Source organism: Aythya fuligula, chromosome 18 (genome assembly GCF_009819795.1).
Source record: "Aythya fuligula isolate bAytFul2 chromosome 18, bAytFul2.pri, whole genome shotgun sequence".
Lineage (NCBI taxonomy): Eukaryota > Metazoa > Chordata > Aves > Anseriformes > Anatidae > Aythya > Aythya fuligula.
The window spans coordinates 3628497-3640835 of record NC_045576.1 but is presented as its reverse complement, the minus strand read 5'-3'; the positions used below and the strand labels follow the sequence as shown (position 1 = coordinate 3640835).

General features: G+C 44.7%; 1 protein-coding gene across 1 annotated transcript; it reads right to left on the bottom strand.

Annotated features, from left to right (window-relative positions):
- Positions 1–2715: 2715 nt before the first annotated feature.
- On the bottom strand, positions 2716–11008 carry SLC16A5 (solute carrier family 16 member 5). Its single transcript, XM_032199704.1, has 4 exons — positions 10795–11008; positions 6761–6904; positions 4871–5737; positions 2716–3305 (listed from the first exon to the last, which is right to left on the bottom strand). Exons 1-4 carry the CDS (start codon positions 11006–11008, stop codon positions 3067–3069), a joined length of 1464 nt encoding a protein of 487 aa, XP_032055595.1. The 3' UTR covers positions 2716–3066.
- Between the last annotated feature and the right edge of the window lie 1331 nt (positions 11009–12339).

Here is a 12339-nt window from a genome sequence, read left to right as displayed (position 1 = left end):
TAGTCTAGTGACAGTGGTGTACTTTGATAGCACACCCACCACAGTTAGAATTTGATCAATTTTCATGTCTAGTAGGTATGTTTCTTTTCTCACAATTACTAACTAGGCCTGTAAACAGCACGCCAAATTCTTCATTTAAGTGATTTTGCACTTCTGAGGTGTTTTAAGGTTTGTAAGGTTACCATGACTCTTCTCCTTTTTTTTTTTTTTAATTAAACTTTTCCAAGAATCACATTGGCAGAGTATCTAAGGCTTATAAGGGTCACAATCTTGTAATATTTTAGTGTGAACTTCCTGGTGAATGTTTCATAGCACTAAGGAAAGGTGCTTGGTGCAAAAAAATGCTTAGATTGCAAGGTTAATGATACTTTTAACAACAAAGGGAGCAGGAAAGGATATGAGGGAACTGGGTAAGGTTTATTTATACCTGGCTAATTTTTCTTGCTCTGCTCATTCTCATAGGTTTGTAACCAGGCTGAGGTACTAGCATTTGTCTGTCATTAAGTCTGGGGTTATTTTGTTATCTGAAGGTTATTTAAAAAAAAACAACCAAACAAAAAAACACCTGCTTCAGGGGTGGTGGTAATTAGGCTGTGGTTGCCTTGCGTAATGGGAAAACCTTAAACTAATGGAAGGAATTCTTATTGCTTTATTTTTCTTCTGGGCCTCAAGATTCTTAAGGAGTGAGTATTAATGTTCTGAGGGGGAATATTTGTTATACTGTAGCATGTTCAGTATGCGTGGCCCCTTCAATTATGCATTACAAAGCTGCTCAAGGCATCTGAGAGCTCAGGTTGAAAAGAGAGGTAGAAGAGGAGGAAGCAGGGAACTATTTTGTCTGTTATGGCAGCTCAGTCATCTTATTTACTTGTGGAAGCACAGCCGTAAGTGTTAACCTGTTCTTTGTCCAAGATTTGTTTCTAACCCGTGGATTGCAGATTACTACTAACGAGTACATGTAAAGTAACCATTGGATATAAAGAACTCTAACTTTCTGTCCTTAATTGCCTTGCACTACTGTGTACAGCTAGGGGAATAGTCAAAACTGAGATTTCTTTGCCATAGTGCAGGAGGTGCACACATCTCTGTGTGGCAGCTTCAGGCGGTGAGTACCTTTATTTATCCTGTATCTTGCAAACATGCGTTAGACAATTCATTTACTTGCTTATGGGCTGACTAGGGCTAAAGCATTGCAGATAGAGCAGCACCTCTGCACAGGAGATGCATTCTATTACTCCTTCGACTAATCTTTGTTTTTCTGGGATAGATTCTGATCTTGCCTGTTTTGCCCAGGAAATTTGTAGCAGTGGGAGGATTGGGGGCAATATCGTGCCATATTTCTGGCAGAGTACAGAAAGGGAATATAAAAGGGTGAACAGAATTTCAGATTTAAGAATTACATCAAGAAAATAATATCAATCTGCTCAGCTGCCTAGCTGTTTCATTTGCAATAGCTAGAAGAGGTTTGAGACTTCATCCTTCTACATTGGTTTATTTTGATGAGGATGCTTCTGAACTGTGGAAGGAGGAACCATTCTGAAGGGCTGTAAATAATAGCTGAGAAACCATTAGTCTTAGAAAGCCTTGGAATCAATTTTCCAGTGGCTTCACGTGTTGGTTTTCATTTATTTATTTATTTTGGGGTTTGCTTTTCTGGGGAGCCCACAGTTCTAATGAAAAGTGGTTTTGTTGCCAAGACTTTGATACAACAGTTCTCAAGATTAAGTGTTAAAGTTGAATTAGAAGCTGCTGGTTCAGCTGTTCAGTTGAAAGGTGTTATTTCTTTCATTTCACTGACATCGTATGATTTTATCTTTTGGAGGTTCTATTATGTTGAGTAATCTTCAGCTCCAGTACTTTGTGAGATATCTGTTTAGATCAGGAGAGATATGAAATATAAACAGTTTGCAATTTGAACTCATTCTGAGGGAGTTCAGCAGCTGATGCAACTCTTGTGTCAGTGCTTACAAGTGTAACTCCCAGGAAGGTGGCAGGAAAAGCCACTTACAGTCAAAAGACTGCATGGATATGAAAGTTAACACTGGCTTTTCTTAGTATATTTTTCCACATTGCTTTCTTTTTGACATGTAAGTTATACTTGTGCAAACTTCTCTGTGCTGAGAATGCTGGTATACATAAGTCTACGAGTCTAAAGGCATTTACACAAGGATTTGGCCCTATATAAGGATAAGGATGCATACATTCGTTCTCTGGTCTACTACCACCTTTTATGTCGTGCTCTTCACCTGTACCCTTAAAAAAAAAAAAAAAGCCATGAATCCCCAGTTGTGATACATCAGGAAGCACTAGAAATACCACTAGTTATGCAAGGCACTCTCTGTAAGGTTTGGGTCTTTGTTTTTGATGCTCTGGAGTTGACCATTTGAGGCTTTGAAAATGCCTTTGGCATGAAGAACTCATATATACCTCATAAGGAGAAAAATATTTGATCTTCCTAGAGACTTGCCTGAGTTCTGTGACCCATATGGCAGCCTCCATATAATATTTTGAGATGTGAGAAATGGCATTCTTCCAAATGAAAGTGTTTGTTTCCTCCCCCCACAATGTGAGAGGCTACCAGGAAAGTTCATACAGACCTGCACCAAATTTTTACGTTCAGGCTAGGCATGTAATTACTCTGTGAAAGAACTACCATTGTGCATAGCCATCAATATGTATTTTCCTGTGCTAAAGCTGAAATGTGTACGTGAAATACCAGTGATTTCAGAAAGGCACTGACTTGAGCTGATTTAATCAACGTGGCTTTTGCTTCTCAGAGCTGGCTGCCATGGCTGTTACCCCCTGGCCTGCTTTAGGAAAGCACAGATCCGTGTGTCCTTCAGCTCCTGGGCTGGCGCTGGGCTCAGCCCGAGATCCACATTGCTTGCGTGGAGCCTGGCACGGCCCTGCCGAGTGGAAGCGCGGGGCAGGAGGACGATGATAGCTGTGGGATGCACGCACTTGGTTTCTCTGCCATCAGTGCCAGGCCTTGTGTAGCTTTGTACAAGCCACGTAATTGTTTGTATTCCTCTCTTTTTTCCTTTTTTTTTTTTTTCTTCTTTATTTTCATACGCTTGTGACATACACAACTGCTGGAGTGGATTGACTTTCAGGCTGTGGTTCAGTTGTGTCATTGTATTGATATCTGGAGGGATTATCCAAAGGGACTTTTGAGGCCTCTTTCAAATTTCTTTTTTTTTCCAGAGCACAGAAGCTGAGCCCCATGAACAAAGCAGCTGATATCAGGAGGAAACTGGAGGTGTAGAAGACATAGTGGAAATCATTGGTTATGTCCACCAGGAGACCTGAAATAGAAACCACAGCTTAGTCAAAGAGATGCATATTAAAGACAACTGTATGGCATTCACAGAAACATTAGACCTAAATAATTCAGCCAACTGCCATATACAAAAGATAAGCATTCACAGATGAGTTAAGTTCTCTTTTCCAGATTCTAGAGCTTGGTTGCACTCATCGCTCAGGTGGTGTTTCTTTTTCTATATAAAGTATTTTCCAGTAAACAGAGAAATCAGCAAAGAAAGGAAACTGTAACTTTTTCCCAACCGGCTGATTCACTTTGTTTACTTAGCAGAGGACCCCTGTGCCACTTCCTGGATTTTGGAATGAGTGACCCTGTTACATTCCAGGTCAGAAAACAGAACAAATAAAGAAAGAACTCTCTCACAAAAATGACGTGTTGGAGTCTCTAAGCTGAAGACTTGTCTCTAAAACTATGTAACTGGGGAGGAGAAAAAAATCACAGCGCAGCAGGCATTATAACAAACATTAAGTACCTCAATGTAAAACATGTAGACGGGTGATATATCAAGCGAGTAATTTAACACTAATGCTGGATACTGAAAGGTAATATTCAGGTAAACATATGATGACTCTTTTTAAGACTGCTTAATTATATGGAAATATAGGAGTAATTTTTTAAATAGATTTTAGGTTGCTAGAGATTGAACTTCCCTTACTGTACTTTGTTTTTGGCTATCTGCCTTTTCCATCAGAGATGTTCAAGAAAAGATCTGTTTTGCACTTTGAGAAAAGTGACTGACACACTTTGCCTGGGAATACCATTAAATATAGTGTATATTATTCCATTCTTAGATATTTTCCTGCTGGATGGAACACAGTTCATTGTTTGGAGAAGAGAACTCAAATCTGAATAGAGGATTCATGCTCAGGTTCACATTTGTTTGTCAGTCTTTTGAATGAGCTTCTGCAAAGCAGGAGCTTGGACAGGTCAATTAGTGGTGGTTGGAGTGAATTGTGAAACCACTGAATAATTCATTGGATTGGGGGCTTAACTAGTTCCCTTCCTTGTCTCCAGAGAAAAATGAATACACTCCAGAACACAGAAAGTGAGTAGAGGAGCCTTTTACTATAAGCTTCTTCAATTATATGGAGCCGGTAACACTTCTGATCAGAGTAAATGTGTTGAATGGGATATTTACAATTTCTTGAGGCTTCATAGATAAATCAATCCAGACTAGCAAAGCAGTGAAAGAATTCTAAAACAGCAAGATCATACCACTGTAATTCCTCTCCGTGTCCTGCCACTCAGGGAAAAACTTCTCAGTATTCTCATGCCTATTGAAGCTGCCAGCCAAATGGGAAACTTTTTCACTGTCTGCAGTTGCTTCAGTGACACTTGGGCCACTACAGAAATGACCCTTGTTCGGCAGTGAGATGGGGCTGATCATTCCTTTCTGACTCTCCCTTTTATATTGCTCCCTTTGCATAACTCAGCTGCCTGTGTGGACTTAGAAACTCCCTCATTCCTCTTCTTTATGCTCCCAAACACTTGTCACCAGTGTCTAAAAAAGCTGTTTTTGCTCCAGCCTGCTTTAATAGCTTTTCTCACCTGTGAGAGGGGGTCCAATGAGGAGAGTGATACTCTCCAGGATTGTGAAGAGCCCTAGAGCACTTGAGAACCTGTCCATCTCCACCACATCCATCAGCACCTGGAAGGTGAGTGCCCCAATGCCACTCATGGCGATGCTGAGGATGACGCAGTAGACGATGAGCACACTGAACTCAGCTGAAATGATGCAAATGAAATTGCTCAGCCCGCAGAGGAGCACGGCCAGGCTGAACAGGTAGATGCGTCTTCCCGTGAAGATTCTGTGTCCCGAAAGCAGCCCTGTCAAAGGGCGTATGAAGATGTTGATGAACCCAATAATGGAGATGAGGAGGGCTGCCTTGCGTTCCTCCACCCCATTCTGGATGGCATAAGGTACTAGGTAGACGTGGGGTAACACAAACCCCATCATCATCCAGGTCACTCCGATAGTGTAAATCTGGTAACCCTTGTTTTGACAGAAGATATCAAAAGCCAGGTACTTCTGCAGCACCTGGAAGCACGCAGTCTTTCTGTTTTGCTGCTGGTACTTTAGGTGGGGAGAAGATGCTCCATTGGACAGCTGTGCCTCTTCTGCTCCTCTCCCTGAATCCTCTCCAGGCCTGGGTAACTGTACAAGTGATCCTGAAGCAAGTTGCACTGGTCTCATAATGGCTCCGCAGACACAACAGTTCAATAGTATTCCTCCAAAGATAAGGAAAGTGTTTCTCCAGCCCATCTCGTCCAGCATGTATTGAGAAAGCAGCGGCCACAGTGTGAAACCGAGAGAGACACCGGTGGATGCCATGGCATTAGCCAATGTTTGCCACCGCACAAAGTAGTGGCCCAGCGCAGTCAGTCCAGCCTGGAAGCTGAAACATGATCCCAGACCTAAAGGTAAGAAGGAAAAACAACAGCACGTGATCCCTCTGCGGTGTCCTGCAGGGTGAAAAGAGCCCGGCCCCATGGGGTACTCACAGATGACTTCAATCTACCACTAGGCATATCCTCACCCGCCGGGCTGCACAACCTCTGGTGATTAATACTCAGCAACCCCACACTAGAGATGAAGAAGGGTATTGTGCATAAATTTAACTCCTTGTGTGCTCAGGAATACTAAATACACTGATCTAAGGAATACTAAGGAATACTAAATACACTGATGTTTGTCTGGGCTGCACTGCCATGTTTACGATTGTTATGGAATTGTTCATTAGAAAAACTATATTTTTACTGCATGCAGCAGGCAGTGTTGCCTTCCTGATGCTTTCTTCAGGGCCCAGGGAGTTAATTCTTGTTTTTCTCCATGCAGCAAACACAGCTTAGCTTACAAAAGCCAAAAGGCTTGGTCCCAAAGTGACCTGGCTGCAGAATCTCATTTCTCTTTGTTAGAAGAAAATATGGGTTGAGAAACAGTTACATAGGAGAAATATTTGGAAAGGAAAAGTTCCCATCTGTTACTTCTGTTCAAAACCAACACGTCCTTTTGTTAGAGAAAGATGACTCCATATTTCCCCAGATAGGGAGTGGTGAAACCCAAGCCCGAGGAACTTGTGAAGAATGTTGTCCCAACACATTGCATTTCAAGATGGAAAAACTCCTCTCTTCAAAGACAAAAGGCTGTGAAGCTCCTAAAGAGAACAGACGTGTTGGCTCTCCACTTCACCCCTTAGAGACCTGTAACCTTTTCCAGAGAGAAGCATGTTCCAGTGAGCTCGGATGGGCGAGGTGTGTTAAAGGGGTGTGAAGGGCAAGCCTATCCAGCATGCAATTCCTGCTGAGCTGTGGGGCTTTTGATTTATCCTATTTCACAGCTGAGTGAAAAACCTGAGCACTTAGTCTGGACTCTCACCACTTCCTTGCTCTCAAATAAAGGGCAGCAGCTGGGTTTTCCTGCTGTTCCTTGGTACTTACCAGTGATGAGGCCAGCTGTTAAGTAAAGCTGGCCGAGGGACTTGCAGAAGGAACTGGACACCATGCCCACGCTGCTGAGCAGGCCTCCCAGCATCACGGCAAACCTGTAGCCAAATCGCTTCACCAGGATGCTGCAGAGGGGTCCTAGGAGCAGTCAGAGAAGCAAAAGGGAGGCAGTTAGAGAGGCAGGAATTATTTCATAGCTGCTAGACTGCTGCAGTTATCGAATGGTTTAGTCTACAGATTATCCCAGCTGCATAATGCAGGGGGGGAGCCAGAAACAGAAAATACATTCCCTGATCCTCCAAAGTGCTTGGTCAGCTTGGTACATGAAGGGAATGCTCCTCTGCTTGGATTTTGGTCATGAAGTAGAATTCCTTAAGCTTCCCTGTGATGGATTTTAGGTAAAACTCTCAGAAATGGAATGGAAAAAGGACCTTCAAGTGTAATTCTGTTCTCATATGATATCTGTTCTGGGAATGATTTGAAAAAAGAGAGGACTTGGATTTTTGTGCCCCTGAGTAGGAGATGCTGAGTGGGTGGTATTTTCTGCTTGAATGTTTCTACTCTCATTTTGCTGTGTTTTTCAAATATTCTGCCACAGAATCTTGTCAATTGCCGTTGGCGTCCTGCTACATAAGTGAAATTCCCTGCAACAGAAGGCACGTTGACTCTGAAAATGATCCAGAATGGGAGAAAGAGGATTGTCCTTGAGGAAGATCATTTGAAAACAGCTGGAAGCATGTTCATGTCTGCATCGGAATCAGTCTAAGCTTCAGGCTGTGGCATCCAAGCTCCAGCTTGTGGAGTCTTGCAGCTGTCCTGCAAGTCATCTCCCCATGAAAGTAATAAGATGTTGTTGCCAGTGCGGCTCTTTGCACATGCCTGTCCTGGCATACCTGGCCGGGGTGGGTAGGCATGACTGTGTCCACTTCCAAGAGGACAAAGCCTAGGAGCAGAACACGCACCAACAACGCAGAGGCAAGGGCAAGACCTGGGTGCTCCTGGTGGGCTTGGGTCTGCCCTTCTGGAGCAGAAACCTGGGTCTTACTGCGTGCGTACATTGCCGGCAGGCTTTTCTAAGTAGGACTTATGTTATTTCATCAGAGAAAGCAATGAACAAATAGGCACGGAGATACGTGCTTAAGGTCAGTTAATTCTGTAATTTTCAAAGGCTGTTGGTGAGTTCCATGATATTGGGGTAAATCACCAGTTTGATAATGTCTTGGGTTTAGTGTGCTTCATTTTGGGGTAGGAGGAGATTAGTTCAGACCTGTCAATGGAAAACATGCTTCTCCGTTAGAGGAGAAACTGAAGGGACAGTTGCTCCTTTTGTGTTCCCATAAGGATCCTCATGCTTTTCCAGGTTTTATTTTTTTTTCCCTCCTCTTCATAACCCGTCAGGTTATGTAAGCAAATTCAGAATGACTGCAAGTTTCAGAGTTAGGAATTAATCTGTGGGGAAAATAACCTGTGGCATATTTGTGACTTAAGACAACACCTGGTTGGAAATAAAATCCACATAGTCAAGCAAGCAGAGGAACATTGTTAAAATCAGGACTGCAGCTGTCTGTATTTTGATCTGCTTGGGAGATTTTCACCTTGGACTTCAACTGGCTTTTGAAGAACTATTCACCAGGCTCAGCAAACCAGTGACTGCATTATTTTTCCTCTCACTGAGGAGATTAAGGATGGTACTGCTGTTTAATCAACCTGAGTAGCCAGAAATCATAAATAAAACATGCCAAAATCATGGGATTGGCTCAAAAAATCCTAACTATTTTTCATTACTTATTCCTGCCAACTTGCTTTCTAGGTTTCAAATATTATTGTTCACTTACTTGGGGCTTTTGTGCTTTTCTTTGCAAAAATATTTCCAATAGAACTGCTGCATTTGTACTAGTGCAAGCCCAGAGATTTATGTTTGCATGAATATCTAGAAGCAGGAGCCTGTAAGGGCTTGCACTCCTGTATTGCCCCCTTTGGAGTCAGCCATAGATCCTGAGGTCTCAAATGATTCTTATAACAAAATAACTAGTAATGGCTTTTACCTAGGAACATGGTAATGAGCTATGTTTGCTTTATTAAATTAAGTGCTATTCTTCACACTGTGCCCTTCCCTGTTTCCTTTCCCATCTCTGCTGAGCTGAGGTTAGTTCTCCTGCGTGGTGCTTCTCACTCGACTGACAACTCTGAGAATGGAGCACGCTGTCCGTTTCCTTAGCTGTCTACTATTTTTGCAACAAATATTTATTTTTCCCTTCAGGTCCTCTGAATTAAGAGTAAAGGAGAAGAAAAGTGAGAAGAATGTTTGAGATCCTGGTGACAGAGCAGAAAACAGTTTTGGAAAGGGTTTAAATGCCAAGGTGATGGATGCAACCTGAGAACCTGAATCAAACAAAGCCTAGCCTGCTGCAAAGAAGGTCAGAAGTTGCAGCAAAAATCATTGGCCTGAGAGGGAGTCCTTTATTTCTGATTTTTCGTTGTTTTTTCTTCTTATAGTTGTGTTAGTCCCAATTTAAGCTACTGTGGGATGAGAACAAATTCTCCTCTACTGTAACAGCCTGCAATAGGAGACACAACTGGCAAGTGAAGTAACAATGCTCTTGCAGTCCACTGGTTATGCCGTTACAAATTCTATTAGTGAATATAATCACCATGAGGCTGTTCGTTCCTTGTGTCATTTACAACTTTTGGATCTATTTGTTGGCTGTCTTTATATTACCTTTCACTGTGGTCCCAGCCTCTTACAAAACAATTACTTCGTTATAGAAAATAGGAGATGTGATATTTTCTTGCAGATGCAGCCAGAGTTGTCTTTCCCTGGCTCATTGGGACTGAGCTGCTTTTCAGACCATTTCCCAGGGCCACCAGCTCCTGTTCAGCTCCTTCCCACTAACAGCAGCCGGGCCACACGGGTTGGAAGCCCACCAGGCCTTTGAATTCAAGGACCCAAGACACTGCTCTATTTCTGCCATACTTCAGTGATGATTCCTCCCATAGCTGCTTCCCCTGAGGTCTCTTTCTGTCTGTGCCTTGCAATTCTTGACCAGCTGCTTCTGCTAAGGTGCAAGCTCTTTCCCCATGTCATGCTGTCAAGTCTTACCCAGGAGACACTGAACCCATCATAGCTGTCGCACCAGCATGACTAGGGGCTCTGCTTTTATTTTTTTTATATTTCCACCCCCATACTGTAGTGTCACCTTTAATCAGTATTGGAAAGGAGCAGGAATGAACTAAGGGAGCAGCTCAGATACCCAGGTGGCTTAGATACTTTGCTCCCCGCTGCTAGGTGGGGTTCAAGTAGTCTGTTTATCACACAAGCATGGGAGCTGCATGTGGAGGGGTCAGCAGCAAGACAGGACTGCTTGTTGGGAGGTCCTCGAGCTGCTGGGTGTGTTTTTCTCCTCTATGCAGCTGTCAGTCTGGATGTGACTCTGGGTGCCCTGTCCTGTGCAGCCCCTCATTTTCTCTGGGGAAAGTTTTCTGGGGGTGATTTGCTTAGTTTTTCAGGCGTGATTTGGTGCTCTGTCTGCAATGTACCACCCTTCTCCGTCCCCCTTCACCTGGAGACCTGCCTGACCTGCATCCTGCACTAAACCAGCTGCCCTCACCTTGATACCTGCTGGGGCGTGTGCTCCACACCACCGCCCAGGGGCTGCTTTAACCCTGTGCCAGCAGCCTGGAGGGGCTCAAACTGGGCAGCTTCTCAGCCCTGAAGAATGCGGTGGTCATATGGAAGGAGAGAGGATGGAAGGAAGAGCCCAAGCTCACCCTCACCTTTGTGAAAGGTATTTGCGAAAGGTATTGGTTATCTCTTAGAGTGGCAAAGGGGAGCGTTGTGTCTACAGACCCTTGGCTTTGGACTCTGTAGGCATGGATCAAAGCAGCCTGTGCTCTGCCAACCAGCCATACCTCCCAGTCCCTTACACCTTCCTCCTCAGGGAAATGCTGAAAGTGTCCTCATAACAGCCCCTCGTCAGCACCAGCACCTCAGGAGACAGTGGCGGACATTTGCCGCGGCCTTTACTCACCGCCTCCGTGCAGCACGGCCACCATGATGGAGGGGAACCACGACGTCTCGCTGTTGGAGGCCTGGAACTCGTGCTGGAGGTCCGTGAAGAAGACGCCGATGCAGGAGGGGAAGCCTAGCGTCAGCCCCTGCAGCAGCACCGCGGCGAGCAGCACCATCCATGCCCAGCCCCGGTCCTGGGGTTTGGCAGCTCCTCGTGCTCCTCCTTGGGACATGGTGGCTGCTTTCTCCTCCCAGGCTGGCCTGCTGGGGAAGCGACTGCAGCTACCATGCAACCCTCGGCCCAGGGAATGGACCTACGGAGAGAAGGGCTAGTGGTAGTCCCTGGGCTCAGAGCCACCAGCGTGTCCCAGACCTCTTGCAGCTGACACTCTGGACTTCTTGCTCTGCATTTCTCCCAGCACCTCCCTTCCTTCTCGCTGCAGGATCCTGGCAACAGATTACTTGAGAAACGCCTGCCTTCCCCTTTTATATTGCACAAGACTGTGAGCACAGCCAGGTACAGAATGGGACCACACCTCCTCTGAGGTATGAATTGGCCTTACCTAGTTCCCGCCCTTATTTTCCCTTTCACCTGCTTTCATCATATGGAGTCCCCTTGCTGGCAATTGCTAAGGTCACCAAGTCCTCACACTGAGAGGAGAACGAAAAACTCTGCAAATGCCAAGAAAAATAGAAACGCATAAAGCTCGCATGGTGCGGCAGGGCTCGGTGTGAACCTGTTATGACAACTGCTCCTGTGTATAGTTCAAAGTGCTAGTGCTGAAAAAACATTTCAAAAGCCATTAATTAATTAGGATCCAGCAATCTCAGATATGCTTTTGCTTTACCTTGGTAGAGCTGCTTCTGAGAGATCCCAGGTTTGATTTCTTCGAGACCAGCAGCATGAAACATATAGCAATAGCACTCCCCATCCTCTCCACATGAATAAACACACACAAAAAAATATCTCTGGCAGCCAGATGAGCTCAAAAAAGGTGCCCTTAAGGTCACTGCACAGCGCAATATTTATTTAGCACTCAAATAATGCCTTTCCCCTAAAACAATAGCCACAACTGAGTGTTGTGTGCAGCCTTAAAAATGAATAGTTTGTCCTTGCTTGTTATTTCAAATTTGCCATGGCGGCAGGCTCACGAGAGTAAGTTTCATACCTCGGGCTGAAGCGAAGGGCCGGCAGCGCGTGGTTGTGTGTGCAGCGCGGGCGGCTCATCCCCTGCATGCGCAGCCCGGCCAGCTCAGTGCCCACGGTTAGATGCTTCTGCTTCAGTAGCGACTAAAAAGCTTTGATGAAGTCTTTTGCAATATTAACCCGGACATCACTTCTGTAAACAGGGCTCTTTTGCCGGCTGGCTCGCAGCCAGAAAAAAAAAAAGAAAAAGAAAAAAGGGGGGAGGGGGGCTGCAAGCTGAGGGGGCCCGTGGGAAGGGGCTCTAACATGCAAATCACGGTGGTGGTGCTGAGCACACTTTAATCCTTTGTCCACTTTAGCTGGGTGCAGATAATGCGACTAATTCAAGTGCTTGTCTCTCTGGTGTGAATTAGCTGG